The sequence below is a fragment of the Lissotriton vulgaris genome, chromosome 12, assembly GCF_964263255.1.
Source record: "Lissotriton vulgaris chromosome 12, aLisVul1.2, whole genome shotgun sequence".
Lineage (NCBI taxonomy): Eukaryota > Metazoa > Chordata > Amphibia > Caudata > Salamandridae > Lissotriton > Lissotriton vulgaris.
Window position 1 is genome coordinate 121,525,661 of NC_141700.1, and position 27,351 is coordinate 121,553,011.

Consider the following 27,351-nt stretch of genomic DNA (forward strand, 5'->3'; position numbering starts at 1 on the left):
TTTGTGAGTGAACCTCAACCTAGTTTGTCACAAAAAAGGAGATGTCTTATCTCATGGTAGGAAGCAAGATGACACTACTTAAATGTCTTAAATGTATCGCTTGTGGAGCTCCTTACTGACCAGCCTTTCTTAATTACTACAACGGATAATTCACGTTGAAGTAAAGGTTGCACTCCACTCCTGACTGAATCTACATACATCCAAGTGCTTAATGCCTGTGACCAACTAGTAGTGGACCCGCTACCCCCCGTAGGCCTGGCTAGTCACTTCTGGCTACTCCATTTCAAGGCCTTCCTCTGCTACCTTCATATAGTGTCTTCTGCTGCTTCCAATGGGACCATGAAGGGCAGTTACTACGAGGGCTGCAATCAGTTTTTGCCCTGTCAGGCCTCCAGCTGTACTACCAGCATCTGGAGTATAAACATCCAACAGGCATAGGTGCTTTGGTGATGGACAGGTTATACACAATTTTAAATAACTCATTGAAAGGATGGGTTGGCAGTCACCATTGTCCTCGGCTAAAATGACTTGGGTGTGCATGTTGCACAGCTGTTGGGCATACCTCCTAGATCTGCTTGGAGGGCGAAAGCCAGAACACCGGAACTTTGACCCCAGTGACAATACATAAAGAGACATCACTTGGCCTTGGACAAAGGGACATCACGTCTTTGCTACTCAACTAAATGGCTATCATTTTATCAACCTCAGAAATATGTGTGGCTGAGTGGACCTACAGGGAATCGTACGTGGGACCAAAGTATCAAAGACATTTCTGAGAAAAAGAATGGGCCTGGCACAGCAGTCAGAAAAATACACAGAAGTCAATTTTCATCATGCAACTGCGCTAAGACGGCTGCACCTTTTCAGTCACAGTTCTGAAAAACACGGACGGTGGATAATTAGTAAAAGAATACACAAACATGTTCAATGGCGGCAGTTAAAAATCTAGTGAGCACCTGAGCATTTTCATCTACTGGTCTCTGATCTGTATTTACAGATTTCTATATCTCACCCATTTGATAGGTAGAGGTGAGGCACAGAATAACTAGTTTTACTTTTTACTTCAATAGAAATCAGGCAGGTTCTTTGTGTGTATGCACATGTGCAGTTTTTTGTGGTCGTTTACAGTGACCATAGACACTGAAGAGTACTCCAGTTCTTGCTGGTAGGGATAGTGAACCAAGTTGTTCCTCTGTGTCCAAAGCGGAGTGTGGAGCGTTGCTCGTGTATTGTTGTCAAGAGCCAAAGCATAGGGGTTCCGACTGCCATAACGGCCACCATGTGCAGCCCACTGGAGAAGCTGCAGATCATCTGCCACATCCAGAAGTCACTTAACTACACTGTCTTTGATTGCAAGTGTCTGCCGCACAGAGCCTGTTTTGTTTGTTTGGGCAACTACCCGCGGGGCACCGGTGTACTACAGATCTACGAAATCCAGCACGGAGAGGTGCAGCTGCTGAGCGAGCTAGAAAAAGCCCGAGATTTTGATGAAAACCTCAATGTGTGGTATTTGGAAGCAGCAGAAATCCCAGTTTACGGTGAAGGAGCGCCAGAAATTGTTACTGGGGCAGAGATGGAACTGTGAAGGTATGGGATACTAGACAAAAAGGTATACCAGTCTCCAACATGGAACCTGGAGAAGGAGAAACTAAGAGAAACTGTTGGACTGTAGCATTCGGACATGCATGCAATCAACAAGAACGTGCTGTCTGTGCAGGATATGACAATGGTGATATTAAGCTGTTTGACCTAAGAAACAGGGGGCAGATTTATGTCGGACTTGCGCCGCCGTTGCGTCAGGCAACGGAGGCGTAAACGTGGCGCATCCCTGCGACCCATTTACAATGTGACGCATCTAGGCAGATGCGTCACGTTGTAAAGCCCTGCGCCACATGTGGCGTTCCGGCGCAGGTTGGGCATTCCGGGTCAGGTGCGCCTCGCAAAAGTGGCTGAGCGAAATCTACAAGATTTCACTCAGTCACTTTTAGGCCAATGCTGCGTCAAAACCCTGCGCCTGCTTGAAGCAGGCGTAAGGCTTGACGCAGCATTGGACAGATAGGGCACCTCTGAGCCTTGCTGTTGCGACGCAACTCCAGCAATGCGCCACCTTTCGGCACAGATGCGTCACGCATCTGTGCCGTTTTTGCCCCATGGAGTGCCGCATTGTAAATGCGGCGCACCATGGGTGGCGGAGCTGCGGCGCACAATAACTGGCACATCCCTGGGGATGCGCCAGTTATTGTAAATCTGCCCCCAGGTCTCTTCGGTGGAAAACTAACATTAAGAATGGGGTTTGCAGTGTTGAGTTCGACAGGTAGGATATAATAATGAATAAACTGGTGGCCACTTCATTGGAAGGGAAGTTTCATGTTTTTGACATGAGAACCCAGCATCCCAAAAAAGGTTTTGGTTCTCTTGCCGAAAAGTCTCACAAATACACAGTTTGGCAAGTTCGCCACCTGCCACAGAACAGAGATATATTTTTGACAACAGGAGGAGCTGGGAGTCTGCATCTTTGGAAGTATGAGTATCCCGCTCAGCGGACGCAGAAAGATTCTGAAGGCGTGGAGAAGGGGGTCGCAGGATCCGTCGCTCCTCTGCAGAATGAAACCCACACAGCCCATTGCTAGCATTGACTGGAGCCCGGACAAACAAGGGCTGTATGTCTGCACGACCAGACCGTGCAAGACTTCATAGTAACTAAACTTAATAAAGTCTAAGCCAGATTGACGTCCAAAGAAAGCGCCACTAAAGACTGGAATGTATCCAAGGATTCTTATATTTTTTTTAAGTAGCTGTATATGAAATGCTGGTTAATTTTAAACGGAACTACATATGTACATACCTCCGTTGAAAGTTGGACGTTAAAGAGACCTTGTTTGATCAAGAACTTGCTGCCTAGAGGAAGCACCATAAGCAGGAAACATATTTTCCTTTCATCCTTTTCAAATGTATATTTCGGGCAAACTTTTACAGATGTTTGAAATTGTGCGGAAGAGGGCACCTTTTCTTACCGTTCGGAATTGCTGTCATGCCCTATGCAGCCAATGTGCCCTACAGGCAGAGGCACAACAAGGGCCAAATTTCGGGCGGGTGGGGGGCTACAAAAACATTTCGACGGGGGGGCTTATTATTCCATTAACAAGCAGAGTGGAGAGGCAGGGGCTCTAAGAAGCCGTGAAAAAAGAACAAAGGCGTCATTAAGAAGCAATTGGTCTTTAAAGCACCTGTGAAGTACTTGGTGCGGATGTGTGCTTCAGGAAGCCGGCTCATCCCGGGCTGCCACGCAAGAGGGGTGGGAGAGTGGGCTGAAGCCCTTTGACCTTAATGGGCGTTGCGCGCCTACCTGCAGACAGCGGACAACGCTTTTCTTTAAACTCCATGAGTATGGCACGTCGCAAATGTACTTGCGACATGGGACAGTGAGATTTTGAGGTGGAGCACGTGCCCCCCTCAAGATGATGGCGCGCGCCCCAGAGTTTGAAGAACTCTGGTCTAGGGTAATTCAAAGTCAAGTATATTTCCTATGAGCCATTGAAATTTATATTTTCCTGTGATGTGCATTAAAACTAAAAAATAAAGATGTCCAAACCTATTCAAAGTACAGATGCCTGCTAGGGAGCACCCAAATAGTTCTCTTAAAGTTATATGCAAGAATTATTTTTACTTTAAAGTTTTTTAAGTGGCGGTAGGTTTTCTTCATTTTATTTTCTGGCATACGCTAGTTTTCAAAGGCCAGACCTATTCGTTACCAGTGCTAATAACACATATGTTAACCACTAGAATAGCTATTATAACAGTCCCTGGATGCCATATCCAAAAAAAAGGGGAAAACAAGAACGTGTTACTCATTGTATGAATGTAGTACGCACTGAAAGATTACTTCAAATGAAACTTTTTTGTAGAAATCTCTAATTGACCAACAGTCTTAAAGTTTCTACGGACATTAAGAAAATGCCATTCTTAATTGTTCTCCACAAATTTTTTATAGTGAGCCTAAAGAGTATATCTAACATGTGGTAACCCTGCAGATTTTCCTAATTCGGATGCCATGCCTCTGGAAAGCCAACACTACCAATGTACTACTGAATAAGCAAGAGTTTCTTCTGAAAAAAGGCTACTGAACTTATAAACCAAATGTTATAGTTTAAAAAAAAAAATCAATAAACAAACTGATTCAAACACAGTGCAATCAGAGTAGAGTATTTCATCAGGACAGTCAATATAAGACTATAATATTTGTGCAATATTCAATATTCCAAAACATTTCCACCATCTTCCCCATATTTTATGATGCTTCTGCGGGCATCCTCTGGCTTTGTAAAGGTGTTACTCTATTTTAGCATAATCCTTCATAGGCCTAGACTAGGCTGCCGCGGAACAACAATGTCCCTTTTAGAGATCAAGGCCCGCAGATTACCAATTTGTGTTCACCCATCTTTGCCCTGTGTCATCTAAGATGGCACGGGAAGGGGGCAAATTATCGACAATGTTACTAGACAGGGAAGTACGGTAGACCAGCATGGTACTATAAATATTCCAATAGCATGTGGGGATTTTCTTTAAAAAACACTCCATGTCATCACATCTGAAACAATTATGGATGGATGGATAGATAGATAATCGGGTGTGTTCAAGTAGCTCTGATATTCTGTGGAAAGTCACTGGTACCAAATCAAAAACAACAAACCACAATTACGGTTTGGCCAGATATTAAAAGAGGATGTCGTGAATGCGTCAGGAACAGAACAGGCCCTGTGATGGAGCAGACCAGGCAGGTTTAAAGTCATGTATTGAGGGAGTGGGGGAGATTGGTGCAGGCATGTGCTGTGTGTGGTCTAACCTGCCTTGTGTTCTGTTCTCTGCTGCTTGAGCCAGAGGATAAGCCCCGGAAGCTGGGATCGACCGTGGACCAGGGTTCGATTCCCCGCCTCAGCGGGTCTCGGGCTCAAAATTCCACGGCCTCGATAATTCTCGCTCGGGTGCCTACTCGACTCACGGGGTCTCACTCTGCAACTCTGGGCAATAGCTTGCTTAATCTCCACTACGGCCCCTCGCGGCGGGATGCCTGGCTTTCACCCTGTGGACACCCTGCCGGGGCCTCTCACAGGGGAATACCAGGACGGGTTCCCTAAGCAAGCGCCAGGATGCCCTTTGGGTGACAGGTTGCGCTATATAAGTACACCTACATTTACATTTACATTTACATAATTTTAGATGATCTAGCTGCCCTATATTCCCAGCAGCTAAGAGGTAAAGCGCTTTCCAGCTGAACAATCTTGCTAGACTTTGGTTGCGCCCTAACGGGGTTCTAAAAGTAACCGGTACCAAGACTTCTAGATTCTTGAAAGAACTGTCTTTGGATGTTATTGCAACATGGATTTCCAAATCAGAAGGGCTCCTCCATATATCCATAGAAATGATAGGGCATAAAAAGTTCATAAGCTTTCACCTAATTAGGGAGGAGCAGAGAAAGGAACCACGCATTGCAGGATATGCTCTTTTTCAAAGTATTTACCCGAGGTATCAATGGATATTACATGACCTGGCAACTTTCTAATTCATACACTTTATGTTAAATTAGTTAGCACTAATTATTTTCAAAATTACCAAAGTTTTTGGTGTGCGTATTGATTCTGGTGGTTCAGGGCAGAGCCCTTATCGCCCGGCAGAAGTAAGGGCTTCTCTGGCAGGGTCAAGAACTGTCTTTCTGTGCCAAGAAAAGCTACCTGGGTGCAACCCATCCCAAAAAAAGGTGAATTGTTGGCAGGTGGCCAAATGGTTGAGCAGAGCCTGGCTGCAGACCAGGCCCAATGCCCTGAACCAGGTAAGCTGGACTGAATGTTTAGTCTGTTCACCGACTATTGAACTCTTCCAGTTCCGACCGCTTTTTTCAAATGTTGGGCCTCGCTTTTCTGGGCGTTTGTTGAGTCTCCAAAGCTTACAATATAAATTATCTGACTTTATATGCATATGGGCTACCTTTATAGACGTCCATCGCATATGTTTGTGTTTCATATTCATGGAGGTGGATATGCTTACGTGTCCACCTGCATCAACTTGCTATCAGTGAATCAATTTATATTATTTAATTAAACTTCTGCAGCAAGTGCAAACCTGTGGCTTTAGGGATAGGAAGCAGGCTCTTGAATCTTCAGCGTTGAAGCAGAGTCTGTGTAAAATGTCTTGCATATTCTATGCCCTCGGAATTTTCTTTGGAGTCTTCAGAAGCTCATGTGGGTTCCTAAGTCTCTTGCTATGGTTTCTGTAGATGCTGAACACCGCCTGAACGGTTTCAGTTCTTCTACACTCTTCAGTGGTAGAATAGCTGCCCTGCATGACTGATACCACTGGATGTCACTGTCGTCACACAAATGGACAGATCCTGCATTTGTTGTCGGGCAACACAATAGACTTTCAGGTAGAGATTTACATGAACATACATTTTCCCTAAAACAATATCTACTTACCACAGTTCCTGCAGAGCTTGTTCTCTAAAAGGTTAACTTAAAAAGGGTATCCTCCCGAACTTTAGAGGGCTCTGAAATTCTGTCAGCCAAACACAAACTTAACAGATACTTAATGGTTACCAGGTTTATCCATTTTATTTCTTTCATATGAAGCATTTTTTTAGCCCACCAAGAGTATGAGGTTTTCATGTTCTTTACATAAAAACATGAAGTGGTAGGGCCCTGGGGTGATAGGGCTCAACATTTATCAATATAATTCAGTGTGAAATAAGGATTAGAAAGGGTAAACTATTTAGGCACAGCATCTATTAGAGCAGCCATTGAGATTATGGATTCCTCTATGGGACGATGGAATAATTCGAGTTGCAAATGTTAATCAAGGAATTGTTTGAAAAGATGCGTCTTAAGATACTTCCTGTAAATAATGAGTAAGGTTACTTTTCATAAGCCAAGTGGTTGAGGGTTTCATGCGCAGGTTGCAGAAGGATTGGTTGTCCACTAAGGGGGTTTTATACACAGGGATTTTCAGGGACGTGTCTGTTTCTGAAGCCTCTTGATTCAACATGGACAGTCAAAAGATTAGCCTGATAAAGCTGCCTGTGCTTATGGGTGGCCTTGTGAAGTATGTAACTTAACTTTAAATTAATTCTGGTTTGCATAGGCAGCCAGTGAAGGCCTCTGAATACGTGTGCGGTAAAGTGATAGCATTTGTACCACACAAAGGTTTGGTGCCTAGAATTCTCTCATGTTATATGTTATACATGTTAAAATGTTGTAAAATGTGGTTACCTAGAAGTGCACCTCCGGTCAGATAAATGCGGGCCAGAGAACGTTCCCAGGTAAACTAGCTTGTAAGAGCCCTACATAAGAGCTTTCAGCGCGTATAACGTGGGATAGGGGACGTGCCCTACTGTCGAGACAAAGGATGCAGAAGGAGGCAGGGAGTTAGACTACAATACTGGATCAAGAATACTCATAATGTCATCAACCTTTGTTTATTCCAGTTAGAAGGAATTCTTCAGGAAGGATAGTAGTAACTAAAGGTGGGTCACTGGTCCTGAGGAAGGCCCACAGATGTAGCATGTTGGTGGGGGCTTTATTGTCAGCAGCAAGCAAGTGCACTCTGATATGGAGAAGGGGACTAATGCGCACCACAACTCCCAGAAATCAATGCGGATTAACTATGCATTTAATTGGGAGCTGTTGCACGCCCACAAGCCTTTGAGAAAGGGGAAACTTGAAACGCGTCAGGCTCGATGGAAAGCTGCTTAAACCAACCCACTAACATTGCATACCTGTACCTATTAAAAAGGCTGGGAACCTGTTGTTGGACTCGCGTGTGTCTCTCTTGGTGAGCAACCATCGTATCGGTATGTATATATATACACACATACATATATATATATATATATATATGTGTTAGGTTTAAGAATTGAGAAATCTCTTAACAATACTGTCTAATAGTCGGCAGTCCTAACACATTACCCAAGTGCTGATATAATTTGGCAGAGATAATTGGGATCAATGAGGCAATTTTTGAAATGAATGTTTACAAAATTAATCGATGTAAATAGTTGTGTAAATATATGAAATTAGATTTATATATTTGTATACATATATGTATATATATATATATTTTTTCTATGTACTGGACTGGTTTTAGAAAAATCCTACTTGCAATGATGAAATGCTTCATCTATCTTGCCTCATGTTATATACTGAATTGTGTTGTGATGACCAACTGACTTTACTCCTAAATGTACAGTATTGATTTTGCACTATGCACTTTATATATTTGTATGGTTTCCGGGTATGTAAACAAGGGCACTGCGCCCAGTATACTTTTTGATGTATACCCCTTTAACATCAACAGGATGTACTATTAGTCATGTGACTAACTGTGCTATTTAAAATGACCTCCTTCCTCCTTCTCATGACACGTGATCAAGCCTCGGCTGAGGCGAAACGCGTCATGGCGACTGGTGGGCTGTTTATTCTCCACGAATAAATGCACTGAGAACAAGAGCACGGAGTCTGTGGCTTTACTCGATTTTCTGACTTTGCTGTGTGGCGTGGCTGCGCTTTGCTGCATTTTTTACTGGACTCGACGAAATATATATATATATATACACACACACACATACATATATATATACACACATACATATATCTCAGTTCCCATGTCAGCCTGTAGCTTTTCACAAATTGGAAGCAGTCTCTCAGGGACAACTTCAACTAAGTGAATCTGTGCTGCTTTGATGCATTCACAAAGCACATAGAACTGGCCTGGCAACAGCTCAGAGGCTTCAAAGACACATTGACCCAGCAAATATTCTATTTGCATCCTAACGCCCAGGGTACTTCAGTTTCCAAAATGCTCACTGCCAACCGGCATCTAGAAAACCAATTCTTAAATGAAGAGGCCTTGTGTCAATGTTTCTACACAAGTGCCAAGAAATGTGAAATTTCCTTCTGTAAAGCGTTCATTTCAAAAATGGACTTCTTCCGAACATAATTGGAAACCTGCGGATTCTGTGAATGAATAAAGCAAGCACCAGCCCCAGTCATCAACACTGCTCAATGATCTCCAGCCTTCTCCAGAACACTCCTCACCATTATACCATTACTAATTTTATATTAATATGTCAGTTTTTTACAAGAGTAAGGTGCACCAATATCTGAATCGGTCGAGAAGCCAACATTTAAATTGCAATGAAGGCTCTCGATCCCATAATTCGGGGCAAAATGCAGCATTAGGATCAGCTGCCGCAGGCCTCGTATGTTCATATCGTAATCCTTTTTGGGTTCCAGATTAACGTACTAGTCGCCGAAAGAGAGCTTCGACACCTCGTCTGGGGTAGTAAGCGCTATATAAATGCTATTACAATTACAATATCAAGGATGTTTACAATGTGCCAGAGTCACTCTTCACCTGAATTCACCCATCAAGTATCCTCATACAATATTAAAACTGGGAAATAGCACATCCTGGTCTCGCCTGTCAGGAATGCCAAAGAAAGAACGTAAAAAGACACACAACTAAGGTACATGACAATACATACCACCACAATGGCTCTCATCGCTTCTGTCCTCACAGTCCGGGTGTCCATCACATATCCAGGATTGGGGTATGCAGTGAGTAGATGAACAATGGAAGTCAGAGTCCGAACAATTACTGGGAGGGACTGTGGCAGGGTGGCATTTTTCTTCAGTTTCGTCTGATCCATTCGGACAGTCCATTTGTCCATCGCAGACAGAGCTGCTTGGCAGGCACACGTTAGTCGAGTTGCAGAAAAATTCTTGCGACTCACAAGTGGGGCGCTGGCAGCTGGCTTCGTCGCTAAGGTCCCCACAGTCATCATTGCCATCACAAACTAATCGTTTAGGAACACATTGAGAATTGCTGCAGTTGAAATCCGCAGAACTACAAGTGATGTATCCTGAAAGGCAGAAATATAAAGTATTCACTTGTAGAACTTCAATTATAAACATCACATTGCATCAATCACGTATGCAGAATTTGTAACCTTACAAATTCAGAATTTAAAAAGTGTTTTTAGCAAAGATACTGATGAAAATGGTAACTAAAGCCTAATCATGCTTAGCCAAGTTGCTGTATAGAAGGTAGAAAGTGAAAATATAGCACAAATGGTTTTTAAAACTTTAAATGCACTTAAGGGCCAGGAACCATTAAGGAATAGTTTCATGGGTCTACAATATCAAATTAGAAATGCTTAACATCCACAGATGTCAACAACATCATTCAAGTAGGATTCTGTAGGATCCCAAAGCGTATACAAAAGGAATGTATCACCAAAGCCCAAACGATCACTCGACAAATCCAATATACAGCTTTGCTATATGTTGAGTCTTTATGGGAACAGATATCTGGTGCTCCCAAAATATCTTGTACTTTCTACGGAGTTTATGTTTTGGGCACTTTGAGCAAGCTCTGACTTCTAGGATCGGATAGCCATTTTTAATAAGCTTTCAATTTTCGATCAGTAACACTTTAAGGGGCACAACCTTCAGCTGTCATCTTTCAACAACCAATCACAATCGTAAAATAGAGAGAGCCTGAATCCTTAACAACAACATATGGATTGAACACACAGCGGAAAGGCAGCAAACTCTTCGAACCCACCTTCACTGTGAAGATCCAATAGACAAACACTTTATAGTTTTAAACAAAATCCCTATCATGAGCAAGAGATATGCCTCATCTAACATTCTTCAAACCACATACTCTGAAAATAAATTCCAAGATCCGAAGCAAATTGGAGTGCTTTGCGACCTGGAGGTGGGATGGTGTTAGAAGCGGTATACGTCATGGTACAGATGATCATCACAGATCTTCAAGAAATCATGCGTCATTTAACCATGTCCATGGGACTTTATGCACGGATGACTAGTCTCAGGATATCACAGAACCACTAAATACACTAGGAAGGAAGCAGTAATCTGTGCTTGCGGTCTCTCAATCCAGTTAATATTTGCCGTAAATTGTGTGTAAACTGATGTTGCTGAAAAAATCGTAAGCGAGGATTCAGATATTGGATATAGAGAGTAAACGACTAAGCCTTTCAGGTAATGTTGCCACCTTTCTTACCTAAAAAAATGCCTGCCATTGTGGGCATGTCTTTCTCTATGTCCCTGAGCTGGTTGCTATGAGCTGCTTACTTAAATATAAATTTCTGTAAATTCCTAACTTCTTTGACATGGCATTCAGTATGTGTTTGTATTAATACTCATTTAGGAAGCCTATAGACTTCCAGTATTTTCTTTTGATGCAATTTCTTCCAGTATTTGCTATTTTTAGTTTTTGTTTGAAAGATAAAGAAATAGAAGCTTTAGCTGCTTTTCTCAATATTTGTACCTACCTTAAATAAATATATATAAAATATTGTCTAGGTGCAGCCTTATTTGCAGGCAACTGGAGTTGGAACATTAAAAAAATAATTTGCTTTAATCCGGATTTAGTACCAATCAAGTAAAACCATTCACATTAAAATATGTGGTTGCATGCCATATAGAATTGTAAGCGTTGCGCCGGGCACAAGCATGCTTTGTGGCGTTTTGCTACAGCAACACCTTTTTTCCATATCATTACTGTTAGACCTGACATCCTTGGTGTGGTTTTCCAGAAACGTTTGCCTTCCAGTCTACTGGTTTTGCTGACTTCTTTTTTGCTGGCTTTAGGACTCTGCACACTTTATCACTGCTAGCCATGCAAACATGCTTGTGCACTCTCCTTTAAGCAAGGTAAAATTGGCTTACACCCAATTGACATATTTAACTACCTAGTCCCTAGTAAATTAGCACTATATGTACCCAGGGCCTATAAATTAAATGCTACTGGTGGGCCTCCAGCACTAATTGTGCCACCCACTTAAGTAGTATTTTCTTAAACATTTCTCAGGCCTGCTATCGCAGCCTGTGTGTGCAGTTTTAAACTGCCAATTCGACCAGGCAAAATAAACCTTTTGCCAGAACTAAACCTTCCCTTTTATATATATATATATATATATATATATATATAAATAAATAAATAAATAAATAATTCAAGCTTAGGGTAGGGCGTAGTGTATTTAAAAAGTTGACCATGTTTTTTTTTTTGTTTTGTTAACATTCACATGTCCTGGTAGTGAAAACCTCTTACATTTGTTTATCACTAAGGCAAAGCCTACATCTCCCATAGGATAACACTGAAATACCTTATTACATTTACACTGGATTACCTTATTACATGTAATAAGTGACCACTTTCAATTGGGAGCAGGTAGAAATGTGGAGTTTGGTATCTAAAGAAATGCAATCTAAAACCCTCTTTAATGATAAAGTCCATTATCACGTCAGAATACTAAAAATGACACTTTTAGGTAGTTTGCATTTTATTGTCCTAATCATTTGGTGCCTGTATACTGGGTCACATGGCTAGGCAAAGCGTTCAGATCATCTTTGAGTATTGCACCCAGACAGTGAGACAAAGGGGGAATAGGTGTTGACAGGATGGGCCATCTCTGACTTGATAGAGGGGCAGAGCTGTCACCCAGCAAATTTTCACATCAGAAAGGCTCGGCCTTAGCACACTCACAAAAAGTTTAATAGTAGTATTTTATGACCCCCAGGACATGATGGGCCTTGGCAGATAAGCAGGAAATTCCAAGCATCTGTAGAGGTGGAAACCTCCAAAACCTTCTCCTACTTCAAAGTGGGCACCAGGTATAAATAATGCACCATAGGGCCCAACTCTTCAGTACACTGGACCAATGGAAGACTCATAAGGACTGTTGTGTTGCTCTGCAAAGAGAACTGCTACTCTGCTGCCTGAGAAAGAAGGACTGAGCCTCAATCTTGAACCCAGGACCCATAGAGTGACTCCAAGAGGTACTTGGCTGGCCTCCTGATCAGAGCCTCAGCCACACAGAAAGCTCCAATCATCTTGAACCAAGCACCTGGACTTCATCTGCTGTGATTCTTGTCCCCCAAAAGGTGCCACTCCTGTTCTGGACCCTTGGACATAGGCTTGAAAGCGCTCTGCTAGCCCAGCTACAGTGCTAGTCGCCCCACCACTGTGTGACTCAATCGCCCCGAGGCTCCTTAATATCGCCACTGCTTGACGCATCTCGCCAATGTGTGGCGCAATTTGATGCAAGTCTTCCTATCGCAGCTCCACAGCTAGTAAGAACTGCCACTGTGTGATACATCTCGGCACATCTGTTCGAACTGCACCCTCATGGAACCGTTGCTGCACGCTGATGCCACGCAGTCCATCGGAACCACCACTACACGGGACCTTGCAACCCGAATATAATGTACTTTGTTCAGCAGGCATAACTTGGTCTCTGTAACTAGCCGACGCTTCATCGCGGTCAGCCTGAACTTGTTACTACGTTCCAGTACGGCACGACCAGATAACCACAGGTAGCACTTTTTGCTTTTAGGCACTATTTTCAACTAAATCTTTAAAATTACATATCTCCGGTTCTACTGATTGGATTTTGTCAATTTAGTCATAAATAATTTATGACATTTTACTCTATTTCTCTAAAGTGGTTAGGTTTTTTCTTGTGGTGCGTTTACGCTTTATTACTTTTTGAGGTGCTGCATAAATACTTTACACATTGCTGCTAAGATAAGCCTGACTGCTTTGTGCCAAGCTACCAGAGGGTTAAGCACAGGTTAATGCGGGGTTTGCTTGCGACTTCACCCTGACAGGACTTGTGGTTACCACTTGAGAAGGGCTTCACCCCCCTCAAGCAGTAACCCACTTCCTACAATTAGCCAGTTAATTTAATCATACTATCGGTGCATGACGTTGAAGCTGTTGGTGTCCTCACAGTAGCCACTTTAAGGTCAGGCACTACTGTAATTCGTTTTTGTAAATAGAACTTCAGCTTCTGATTCATTGGCGGGTGCAGTGAATGTGTTCGATGTACAGTGGTCATTCAGTTCACTGAAAAAGTGTACTTTCTGCAGTGTATAATTTTTAGAGGGGTAAATCCTGTTACTCTGATGATAGCATCTAGCAACTTGCAGCCTCCTGACAGATGAAGCAGCAACTACTCTGGTCAGTCTTTCCGCAGAGAGTGTTTTATGAGGACAAGTCTGAAATCTCTGTTTCTGTTCCGGATGCAGGGTTGGCACAAGGACATCCTAAGCATGTGAGATAAAAAGAGCAAAAATCCGAAATACAGGGCCACACACAACTAATCAACCCACAATTGTATCTATCCATCCAGCAACAACCATGCATCCACCCACCTGCCACCATCTTCATCGATCCATCTGCCAACACTGTGGTTTAATCTGTCTATCCTTGCACACTAATCCACCAACACCCATGAATCCATCCATCTACACCACATATTAACTCACCCACCCACACCCGTCCTTCATCCATCTATGCATCAACACACATGCATCGATCAACCAGCCACACTACAGACCTTTGGCGGATTGCACAATAAGGGTTCATCCAGCAGACGGGCTGAAACCAATGTTTTTACGGCAATGTTATCACTGCCCTCCAGGAGCTCTCAAATTTCCTGTCAGTGCTCGTACCAGGAATACACATGCCCACAGACATAGTTTCCCCTTCTAGATCCCAAACTTAAAGCAACGTACAAATGCAATAGGTCTCCCTTAAGCGCTCACTTGCATAACTGGAATACGGAATCAGGGTCCAATGGCAAGATATTTAGTCTATTTCAAATGTAAGGCAGTGTTCTTCCAAGCTAAGGCTTTAAATTACGCCAAGTGCCAGTTTCTTTAAGCACCAATTTCTTTCATTTAGAACTTATTTTGGGACTTGTAGTGTGCTTTTTGTATTCAGCACTTTCCACAGCCTAACTAAAACACTCCACAGAGTACTTTGCTGTTGTTTATTTCTTGTATGTGCCTAGTAGAAGGCTCCTTTGTCCTTAGATAGGTCATGGTAATTTCATCTTGACAGCACTCTGTGGACGAGAGTTTTTAGGACGAGAAGTAGGAGCAGTCTTCTTACCAGCTTGATCTGTCTGGTGTGATCATCTTTGAATCATTAAATCCTGATTGGTACACACAAAGTAATCTCAGTTGATCTACCGCGGCAAAACCCAACACACCTCATAGTCCACACTGCAATAATCTATCTTTGAGTAAGTTGAAATTCTTTTCCTTGCAAAAATCTCTTCAGCCTATAAAGATGAACCAATGTAAAAAAATAATTAAAAAAAATAAAAATAAATCAAAAGGATACAATAACCAAATATATATTGTTGTGAGAAATCTACCAATAGGAAATATATTGCATGTCTCACTCATGTAAGTACAATCTCTTCAGAGGTAAAGTGAATGAAAAGAATCCAATTTCTATTATGAACTCTATTGTTATTCTTATCGTGCCCCATTTTGTGTGAAAAGCACAGCAATCTAAGAAATAAAACAAGATTTGAATTCATGTCGCCTACACCTTACAGCTAAAAAATACAAAAAGAAAGAAACAGGAAAGATGTGCGCCCTAAAACGAGAGACACACAGTACTCCGGTAATGAAATAAAACCAAAGTACAGCACTGGTGTTGTTAACTTACCACAGTCTGATTCATCACCACCATCCAGACAGTCCTCATCTCCATCGCATTTCCATAACAGAGGGATGCAGTCTCCATTTCCACACACATGTTGCTTCGAACTACAAGATTCTTCAGGGGACCCTTTATGAAAAAACGTGTTCATTTAGTTAAAAAACGCAAACATTATTCTTCTCTTTCTATTAGGCAACATAATATTTCACAGAAATAATCACTTGTGAATATAAAATCTTTAAAGAGCTTTCCTTTCAGGGCATAGCACATTGGTGAAATTAGATTAACTATTTTCGAAAGCTGCAGGATGGAAATCGCTTCTCTACTGTACTTGCTGCACAGTCCTTTCAGAGCCTGGTCATCACCTCTATGCTCCCTTCCCCCTTACTTTTCAAAGATGCACTGTGCCTAAAGTCTTTATATAGAGTCATCGTCTACAGTGATACAAGCATTGGGAAAGCAAATATTTCTAGTGAGGACTACCAGCCCTTTTCTTTCGCCAATTTATTTTCTCATGTGTAGGAAACTGGGATTTTGTTGCATCTGTTCGATCAATCAATCAGGTTTCTTATAAAGTGAGACTACTCACCCGTAAGGGTCTAAAGGTTCTGAGAGGGGTTTGGGAGGTTGATCTGCAGTTCAGTCGAAGATCAAGGCCTTGAGGGCCTTCCTGAATTACCCCTTTTCGCCCCATTTCTGACTACTAAATGATGGCTCTGCCTTCTGTGAGTTCAGCCCTTGCCTGAGGTGCCTTTCCAGTTCTGGACCTTGGAATTGGGGGCTACAGCTGTCATTCTTCAAAATCGACACATCTCCTCCCTGCTTGTAGCAGAACCGGCACATCGACCCAGTTGCTTGGAACAAATCGCCTCACAATAAGCACTTTACCTTTAGAGATCGACTCTGACAGTGCACTGAGGCCTGTTAACCAGACCTCAGTGACAGTGCTATTTCCCCTAAAACTAGTTAAAGCCTAATTGTAACTCAACAGGCAAAGACTTTAGCACCCCAATAAGTCTCTAGTAAATGGTACCACTGCTACCTAGGACATGGGTACTAACGAGAGTCCTTAATGGCTGCAGCATGTCCTATGCCACCCTGAGGGACCAGCACACAAATGACATGCAGACTGCAATTGCAGGCTGCGTGAAATGGTGAAACCATTCAGAAAACACGACATGGCACACACACCCTGTGGCATGCCAAAGTGCATTGCATGTACTATATGTGAGTCACTCCTTACCGCAGGCCTTAGAGCCCAAAGGTAGGGTGTGTTATATTAAATGTGAGGACATATCTGCAAGAGCCGTTATGCCCCTGTGAAGTCTAGTTCTATTATTAGATATTGCAAGGGCTCAAAGAAGCCGTCTTAAGACATGTACTGGGCACTGGCCACCACGAGTTACCCAGCTACATGATGGCTTCACTAAAAATACCGATGTTTGATATCAAACACCTTGTCTTAATAAATCTGTACCGATATCAGTACTAGATGTATTATGACATGTACCCAGAGACCACCATAGAGGTGAACCCTGAAACTTTACAAGTCTCATAGTGTGCTGGCTGACGGGACTCTTCCAGCCTGCCACCACAGAGGCGCTTCTGACCCCCTTCCAGGGAGAGCCCAAGCTCTCAGAGGTTAGAAACAATGCCTGCTCCGGAGGAAGGTGTTCACACCTCCTCCAGCAGGATGGCTAGTGAGAGTAGCATGTCAAGGCCAGAGGTTTCAAAGCCTTTGCTGCCTTTGATATGTGACCCCAGCTTCCTTCAGCCCTGGAGAATGCCATCCCCGGTCCTTAGGCCCATTTGGCACCAGAAAAAGCAGGAAATTAGCTATGCAGTAGGAATGTTGCACCACCGTTTTTGGTGGAATTAGGTACTCTGGGCAGGATTATGCTCACTCCCCACAGGAACTGGTTATATAAGGGTTGTAGTGACCTCAGAGGTAAGAAGCCCATTGGCTTCTACCCTCAATACCTTAAACACCCCTGAAGTTAGTATTTAGGTCCCCTATCCCCACTGATACCAGATTTTCTGCCTGAAGAAGGACAAAGAAGAGCCGAAGATGTGAGAATTGTGAAATAGCATCTACCTTGGCACAAAGCCCTGCCCGACTGCTGTTCTCCCAACAATCACTGACACTAACTTTTTACAGAAACAGAACAGCCTCTCCAAACCAATGGAGGTCTGTCCAGCACTTGCTCGTCCCCGCAGCATCTCCCTTGAAGTGGTGGAGTCACTCCCCTGCATCAGCAGGCACGGACTGCAGCTGCCCAGGACACCGTTCTGTTGAACCCTGGGCCCTACGAGGCAACAGTTACCCCAGCAAGAGGTCCTCATGCTCAATGAGGTCAGATCAATCTCCTTGACAAGTTTTGTCACCAGGACCACCAGGAGGCCCCTGCACCAATACCCGAGGTACCAGAGCCAGTTGCAAGCACCAAGGCTTGTTTATGTTCAGTCAGAACACCACCGCTGACAAAACTTACCTGCATGTCGAGGGACTCCGAGAGAGGCCAGCTCATCACTGAGTGGCCCTGCTGTGTTTCTTTTTCCGCTTCTGCAGGAACACCAAGAACCGCGATTGCCTGTAACTTGCGACCTGCTGGACAAAACACCTCCGCACCCGAGCTCCCCAGCCCGGGCTCACATAAACCAACAGTGTCTCTGCGTTCCTGAGACCCTTAAGAGCCAAGCCTCCCTTGGGTTCTGTCAGACTGGTCCCTTAGTCCCACCCTTGTAGCCTTTTTTATTCCAAGTACTTTTCCCATTGACTTTAACGGGTAACGTTCGAGGCTACTGTCGCATAAAGCACCTCTGCACCCTGACACCCCAGGGCAGGTAAACTTAACTCTAGGTGCTTTCTTGGACTTTGGCCCCTACTTACCTTAAGTCCAGAAGAACAGTACTGTAAGTGTGTCTAAGCAGTGAAGGTTGCTGCTATAGGATAATATTATGCATTTGAGGCTCATTCCTCAAAAGTCAGCTGTTATTTTCTGCTATTTTTACTGTAAAAAATAATAACGTCTAAAGTACTCACACGATTCCAATGATCTTGGTGTCTACATGTTTTCTAAATTGGGCTCGAGATTCTTCTTGAGTGTCTGTCTCATTCATCGACTGTGTGTACAACAAATGCCTAACCCTACACTCCGATAAGCCTAAACTGCTTGCCCACACTACCAGAAAAGAGAGCCTTTGGGATTGATAATTTAAGCCCTCAAGCCAAGAAGGGTCATCTGCACTTTCTACATAGTGTATCTCATTTGGTACATAACATATAAAGCCAGCTTCCAACATCAGGGTTATTGTAAAAACTACATTGTTGGGAATATATATATATATATATTTATATATATATCTTGCGAGCAGAAACACGTTGGGAAGTGAGCCTCTTTGCCAGCATGTTTCCAGATGAATAAAAAAACTGAAATCACTGCAACTGGAGTCGGTGTACTTCTGTTTTAATAAGAACAAAGAAGTGGTGGTTGGTTGTTTACTCAGGAAGCTTAGTTCCCGTGACACTGAGTCGCCCGGTAAGGGTCAGAGGCTCTCGAGCGAAGGAAATTGTGGTGAAAATATAATATAACTTTTTCTGTGTGCCATTGTATTCCCAGGCACAGAACTTCTCTGTATGTGGCGGCGCTCCTCCTGAAAAAGCAGAAACCACAATGAATTGGCCAACAACTCAACTGGGCTAATCCACTTCTCCATCCTGTAATGGGCAGAAGAAATATGTGATAGACACATCAACAGAGCAATGGGTAAAAGCGGTTAGGTGAAACACACTATAAATATGTATGTGTATAAATTACTGGAAAAACAAAGGTTAAAGTGACATTATAGTTAGGTGAAAATATCAGTTAAAAATATCATTTAAAACTCAATAAACCAATGAAATTCACCAGTCATATTTAACTCGAGGAACTGTAACTTGTGCACTTGCCATGCAGTGTTGCGGTCAATGAGGTAATTTCAAATGTTATCAGTGATGTTATCAATGATGTCATAGGACATATCATGAATTATGCAATATATAAAGTTATAAGCAGAGCATGGCGAATGTGCAAGTTATGCTGATACTGTTAATTATGTCTGGTAAATTCCAGTGATTTTTAGAGTTTAAAATGGAAACTGGCATTTTCACCTAAATAGAATGCCACTTCAAGATTTATTTTTTCCGGTTAAGTTCTTGTTTTTTTTTTAATGTAAAGTAAGATATTGCCATACCTAACCTACTGTCACTTTAATCTTTGTTTTTTTCTGTAACTTCTAGTGTTTTTAAACCTAAAGTTAGATTTTATTACCATATCCAACTATGCCAACCTCCCCACGGGGCGCCAACTAATCCCTGTCCTCACCTTATAAATGCTTTTCTGTAACTGTGTCTTGTCAATGTAATTGTTTTTTCAAACAAATGGGTTTATTCGGGATAAAAATAAATCATTTGAACAAATGCATTTCTCATGAATAGATTTCAACTAATCACTTATTATCAACATGTGCCATCAGAACATAGCTGCAGTCTGAAAATGTCATTATACTACATTTAACCCTATATTCAATGTCAAATCATGCACTAGCTCTCTTCTTTGCCTTAAGTAATTTTATAAACCAAAAATGGCCGTAAACTAAGGGACAAGGCTGTAGTTGAGAACCAGTGATCAATTGCTAAATTTGTTCAAGATAGGAGGCTATATGATACTAAGTTCACTCAACTATAAAACAGCACAACAGGCGAGAACCTGTTTTGCGTGGTGCCTCTGAAATGGCCTGTAGGTAAGAGGTGATGGCGTTTTACCCTCCTTACTACTGTGAAATTCTGCTGCAGGAGACGAATTACAGGGATTTTTATTACACCACACCGGTCTGTAAATGCCTGGTGTTTATAACAGACTATTGTAACACACTTATCTGGGATCTCATGAATTAAACCTCAACATCTGCTTTAAAGGAGTGAGTAAAAAGGCAAGATGCAAAGTCTTCACTACAACTGAGTATGTTAATGCTTTCTCTTCTAAATCAGAATTAATCCTTTTAAAATTAAGTATATTTTCCAGTAATGAACATTATCATTTTCACCGCACTCTATAGACGGAGGCATGGATTGACAATGTTTTCTAAGAAAAGCATACCTGCTGCTGACTTAATCGTATGCGTATACTATGCACGTAAGATTCTTCTAGTTTAAATGATTTTTTAAATTTGATACAGCACAGACAACACAAAGTATACACCTTTAATTCTAAACAGCATTCAAGTTCATGAAATGAACAGAAACAGGCTGGGGCAGCCAAAGCCAACAGTGAGGTTACTACAAGAAGCAAATTGCCTTGTGTGGTAGGGTTTAAGTAAATTTGGTGTACTGTTTTACGTCAGTAAAGTTAAAAGTTCCCACAATGTATTTGGCATTGGTGTGCATTTGGCTACATATAATAGAAAAATAGAGCATACACTAACCTTTACCCTTCAGGCGTTTGTACACCCTAGTTAGAAATAGGATTCATGGTTGGCTGAGGTATGCAGCCAGGCAAGGACCACCACTCTAGTCAGGGTAAGCTAGGTACATGCTAAAGACAACCTGTGCTCACTCTCTGGTCATTTGGGACTGAGCAGTTAGGCTTATCTAAAGAGGTAATGTGAAAAGTATTTGTGCAAAACACAGTAACACGATGAATGCACCACAAAAAGACTCCACTCAGGTTTATAAGAAAGATTATAATATAAACAAAATAAGACCAAACTGACAAAAATAAATTAAGCCTTAGTCAAGATATTGAATCTTAAGAGAATAAATGCAGTAAAGTGCTTAGAAACAAGTAGCTTCTAAAGAGTTACTTTAGGTCGCTCTGGACTGGTACAAAGTCAAAGTTGGGGCTAAATGCGATGGAGCGCTGACTGGCTACAGGACCCACGCAGGCCCCTGTGAACAAAGTACCTTTCCTGGTTCAAGCAACGAAATGCGTTGATGTCAAGCCATGCAGCCGCAGGATGTATCGATCTTCTCCAAGTTGTGAAGCTGGGTGCCGGAATCGAGCGGCATCGAGCGATGCGCTGGAATCTGCCATGCAGTTGAGATGATGCGTCGATCTCAAAAAGCTTCAGCGGTAGCAACATGATGTCCAATGCATCGATCTCTAAAGGTAAAGCGCTTATTGCGAGACGATTTGATCCAAGCAACTGGGTCGATGTGCCGGTTCTGCTACAAGCAGGGAGGAGATGCGTCGATTTTGAAGAATGACAGCTGTAGCCCCCAATTCCAAGGTCCAACACTGGAAACGCACCTCAGGCAAGAGCTGGACTCACAGAAGGCAGAGCCCAGCAGCACAAACAGAATTTCAGAAAGTATTTTGTGTCCCTGAGACTTCAGAAAACATGAGACAAGCCAGCAAACCCTTGGATATCACTTTGGATGGAAGGCAGAGTTCAGATCTTCTTCAGCAGAGTCAGGGAGTAGGAGGGCAACAAGCAGGCAGCATCCTTGCCAGGAAAGCAGCCCAGCTGAGTCCTTTAAGTAACACAGCAGTTCTTCTCACAAAGGTCCAGTCCAAGTTAAAAGCACAGAGAAATACCAACTTTCTAAAAGTGGCATTTCTAAAATAGTAATGTGAAATCCAACTTCAACTTTAAGGAGGATTTATCATTACCATTCTAAACATACCGAACATTACAAAGCTACTCCTTTCTGGTCAGGATTTACAACATAAAGGTATACAAGGGAATTAACAATGCTGGCCCACGAGAGGACTAGGTCTCACAGTAGTGGAAAATGAAATAGGCTGTTTGTCACTACCATGACATGTCAAACATAAAAGTACATGTCCTATCTTTTACTTACAAAGCACCCTGCAGACAGAGCTACCTACTACCTTAGGGGTTACCTATGTGAAATAAAAGGGGAGTTTAAGGTCTGGTAAGTAGTTTTACATGCCAAGTCAAAGTGGCAGTAAACTGCTCACTAAGGCCCGCAGTGGTAGGTTTGAGACTTGGTTAAAGGGCTACTTATGCTGGCGGCACAAGCAGTGCTGTAGCCCACTAGTCCATCACAACCCCCTTTTGTACCGCTTTGTTCGCCATAAGTTGGCAGGTTATGCTCAGACGCGAGTCCCTTGCTCATTTTGCCACTGGATTCAAGCAAGCCGGGCTGAAGACGGCTGTAATGCCAGTAACCGGTCCTAGGAAGCTTGTTTCCGGTCCAGGGAAGGCATGGCTTGGCAGTTCGGGCTGGACTGTTCCCATGAGGCACAGGGTCAGACTGATTTGCATATGGCCATGTCTGAACTGGGGTGGCAGAGTGGGCTAAAGAACGGTGATGGATTTAACCCAGATCTGTTGACTGGGTGTGAGTGTTTGATTGGTTCAGATGCTCCGTCCATCACCACCCCTTTTTGTACCGCTTTGTTCGCCATAAGTTGGCAGGGTATGCTCAGACGCGAGTCCCTTGCTCACTTTGCCACTGGATTCAAGCAAGCCTGGCTGAAGAGGGCTGTAATGCCAGAAACCGGTCCTAGGAAGCTTGTTTCCGGTCCAGGGAAGGCATGGCTTGGCAGTTCGGCCTGGACTGTTCCCATGAGGCACAGGGTCAGACTGATTTACATATGGCCATGTCTGAACTGGGGTGGCAGAGTGGGCTAAAGAACAGTGATGGATTTAACCCAGATCTGTTGATTGGGTGTGAGTGTTTGATTGGTTCAGATGCTCCGTCCATCACCACCCCCTTTTTTGGCCCACTAGTAGCATTTAATTTACAGGTCCTGGGCACATGTAGTTCACTTTACTAGGGACTTATACGCAAATTCAATATGCCAATTGGGTATGAGCCATTACCACCATGTTTTACGGAGAGAATACATTCCCTCTAGCACGGGTTAGCAGTGGTAAAGTGCCCAGAGTCCCTAAACCGAACAAAAACGAGGTCAGAGAAAATAGGAGGAGGAAGGCAAAAAGCTTGGGGTAACTCTGCAAAAATGGTCATTTCCAACAACCCCACGGATGGACTTTTGAAACAGGTTTACCTCGTTCAAATGTATGGATGTATGTATAGGCATTCATATAGCGCACTACTTACCCGGAGGGTCCCAAGGCGCTTCGACCGCTGCAAAACCCTTCTTGGCTTCCCTGAGAGATGGTCCCTTAATGGGTATCTCCAGGGTGAGACCAGGCATCCCCGGCGGTCTGGTGGGGCCGTTAGTGAAGATGAGGCAAGCTAATGCCCAGAGTTGCCGAGTGTGATCGCTGATCAGAGTGGGCACTGAGGCGAGAGAATTATCGAGTCCGCTGACCCTGGTCCAGAAACCTGCCGCGCCGGGAATCGAACCCTGGTCCCGGGCCGTCCTCTGCTCTCGGGTCTGCCTATATAAGCAGCCTCCTTTTTTTAAATGATACATTCAAAGTTATTGTTGGAAGGCCCATTTACATAGCTCAAGATATGCAGAGGAAAGTATATTTTTTCCACTTTTTTACAATATTTTCTTGTATTTGATATAAAATAAAACACTGGAACGTCAAAGAGGAAAATGTTGTTGTTGATGTCCTGAATGGGGCCATATCAAAACGGTATAGTATTCAAAAGAAGGTTTGCTAAAAAAATGCACTTCAATATATTTTGTGCATATCAATAAATTATGGCAGAATCACTGGTTGCATCTTTTTTCACGCTAGGCATCTGCCAAAGAACATAGCAGAATATAGCAAAAGCTTCGTATCTCCTGGGGCAGGTAGGGACCGGTGATTATAAGTCGTGCACAAAGGACTTTTTTGATTGAAATGTTAAGAATCTGAAATATCTTTTCAATCCCTCAAAGCCAAAATAACATCACTATACGGGTACATACAGCAGCATTTCCAGTACATCTAATGTGATAATATTTCAGTTGCGTTTAAATGGCATCACTCTCCACCAGAGGTCAAAGTGGGCGGGATCAGAGGGGCACGACGTGCCCATCCTTTTTTTATGTATGAAAATATGTTCCCCTACTTTATGTAAAAAGACAACCGGGACAGTTGGTTAATTTCCAATAGTTCAACTGCTAAAGCCAAGTGTCATTCAATGGGTCTCCTGAGCTGTGAAACCAAAGCCAGGCAGACAGCTAAACAAGCCATCCTGCCAGGGTGACTGCTTGCCTAAAAGAAATGCAAGTGTGCACAATGAGTTAATTTGCAAATTTAAAGAGTAATGTGCAAAAGTAGGGATGATTGGGAGCCGGTAATGGCTTTAATTGATCAAATCACTTAAAACTTTGCGATGACAAAGATTTATTCTGTTTGAGTGGTAGTGCAAAGAGTATACAACTAAGCTGTAAAGTGCATTCTTTTAATTGTATTTAAATAGCGCCTACTACCCCTGACGAGATGTTGAAGGGACAGTTATTTAAACAAAATGCATTAAGTATAGTCTGGGTATTACTTAAATCTATATTTGAAAGCACCATTTTATCTTAAACATTTTTTAGCACTTTGCAACAGTTTATACTATACTGTGTATAATCAAGTTTAAAATAATGATATTCCTAGTGCTTTCTGTCGCAGGCTGTGACAAGTCACTATTATCCAATGCACCAACCAAGATTTAATTCTGTGGCTCTCTGCTTACACACAGACCTCTGAAGTGCATCAACTAATATAGGTTTTGTAATGCACTATAGTGCATTTCCCACTGCGTAACCGCTTTTTTAAAAATGAACTTTTCATTTTAGCTGGGCATTATTTTATATGTAGCTACCGGACAGTGAAAGACCAAAAAAACTTGGAGAATATTTTGGTTTTTTAGCCACAACTTTGACCTTGCCCCCACTGCAAGCAGACGCAGTTTCCATACTTATTATAATGCACTTCGAACACTACTCTCCGCACAGAATTTTAATTATTCTGGTGTAAATCAAGTCTCCAAGCGAATCAAAATGTATCTTATTGGGCCTATGGAAACAGCAAACCGGTACTCTAGATAGCGAGTACCTGCACTTCTATGGTTCCATTATAGTGACACATTCAATCCAGAGAAACAAGCACGTGGCAATATGCAGAATAAATTAGACTGTTATAGCCAGCCTCATATCCAAGGTCACGGTGACGGAGCAGGACTTACCTTGCGCCAACCGCATCATCAAGAAGAGCATGAGCCCGCGCTGCATTTGCCTGCACATGCTGCACCGCATACAGTATGGAGTAACACAGCAGCAGGTACACAGCATGGACAGAGGCGAGAGTCATTGGCTCGGGAAGGACAAGCCTCCTTGGAAATAAACGAAAGACGGCTGGATAGGTCGCCGAAGAACACGCCCATTAGAAGCCAGAACGGGTTCGGCCATCTTGAAAGGGAGTTCTTCTTCTTGCTGGTAATAACAATTTGGGTATAAAAATACAACTTTACACCACCACCAACTAGCATACTACAGAATAATGAACACTAGTCAAATCTGGATGTAGTCCGAACATGACAATAGTTCTACAATTTAAAGACGGTTCATTTTGTTTATGGCCGTCTAATGTAAGATCAGTGCATTCAACAATGTCCTCTTTCTTCTGAGACTTCCAACGTGCTGACCTGCTCGAGAGCACCATTCATATAATATTTACCATCGATGACTTTCTAGTCTGCCACCCCTGTTCATCCAGAATTTTGACCTCCATTAAAGGGATTACCATAAAGCCATCCTTCATGGTTTTATCAGCTTGCGCCCTATATTAAAAAAAAATACAATTTAGATTTGTTTTCAGCGTTCCCTCAATTAGCGAACTTAACACATTTAAAACAAGCCGATGTACAAAATCAAGTTTCTCGATTTTTTAATATCTCTCATTGCTCCATTATTAACTATTGGCATTTAGGCGCAATTACAATTTGGCAAACTATTTTCACTAAACTGCACAGGGGCACCTGGAGCTGGCACTCTGGGCGGTATTTGTATATATATGCCACTTCAAGCTCTCATATGTTTTTACGTCCACTAACAATTACTCGGATGCTTAAAAGGTGACTATCAAGAGGTAAGGATACATCCCTAATGACTACAACCTGTGAGGAAAGGTTCACTGTTCCCCGTTGTCACCTTCCCCAGAGAAAAATACAACCCATTTGTTCAGGATTTAAGTATAAAAAAAAAGTCCGAAGAGGATATTTAAATAAATGTCTATTTTTATTTGTAACTTGGCCTTTCTGTCTTTGTTGACTTCATCTGTCAGAGGTCAATAAAGAAGCTATAGAATGAATTTAAAGTGCATTTTTTTATAATTACTGTTTTAAGTATGTACTAATGATAGAGCGCGCAGTTCACCCGGGTCACCTTTTTCCCAATTTCCACGCACTGGGCCCTGGCGTACATCCGAATGACAGTGTTTTGCGTGAACCGGGTGATTTTTCCACACGCTACTATGAGTAATTCGGGGGGTGACTCTCTCACCACTTACTATTCATGTACCTGACTTACCACAGGCACATTACTCCTGATGGATCAGGAGCTAGCAGTGGACAAGTAGCAAGATTCCTAAAAGGAGTAAAATACCTTATACATTCAGTACATTTAATAACACTAGGTGATACGTAATGACCACAGACACCTGATGGAGTTTAAAAAGTTTATATACGAAGATAGTTTTCAGAATGCGTATGCCATAAGTAACAGGCAGATACAAATTAGAACATCAATGATAAAGATCATAACAAAAATGTAGCTATGGATTAAGGCAAGCACCATAGATTACTGAGGGAATACTACTGGGCGTGTATTTGGGAACATGCTATTCAGTACGAATTTAAACTAAGGCAGGGGGCGTGAGATAGACCTAATATGTGTACTTATTCTTAAACTAAGT

General features: G+C 42.6%; 1 protein-coding gene and 1 pseudogene across 2 annotated transcripts in view; one reads left to right on the plus strand and one right to left on the minus strand.

Moving 5' to 3' along the window:
- The window catches only part of CD320 (CD320 molecule), a 58,789-nt gene extending 32,998 nt beyond the window's left edge, over positions 1-25,791 (minus strand). The window contains exons 1-3 of one of the 2 annotated variants that reach the window (XM_086947493.1): positions 25,625-25,791; positions 15,544-15,666; positions 9,533-9,910 (exon numbers count right to left, since the gene is read on the minus strand). In XM_086947493.1, coding sequence (XP_086803619.1) covers positions 9,533-9,910; positions 15,544-15,666; positions 25,625-25,730 — 607 coding nt within the window. In that variant the 5' untranslated portion in view covers positions 25,731-25,791. The remainder of the gene's footprint in view (positions 1-9,532; positions 9,911-15,543; positions 15,667-25,624) is intronic. The other variant, XM_086947494.1, reaches the window with a different exon arrangement.
- On the plus strand, positions 1,280-2,720 carry LOC147673597 (dynein axonemal assembly factor 10-like; annotated as a pseudogene).
- Positions 25,792-27,351: the final 1,560 nt, after the last annotated feature.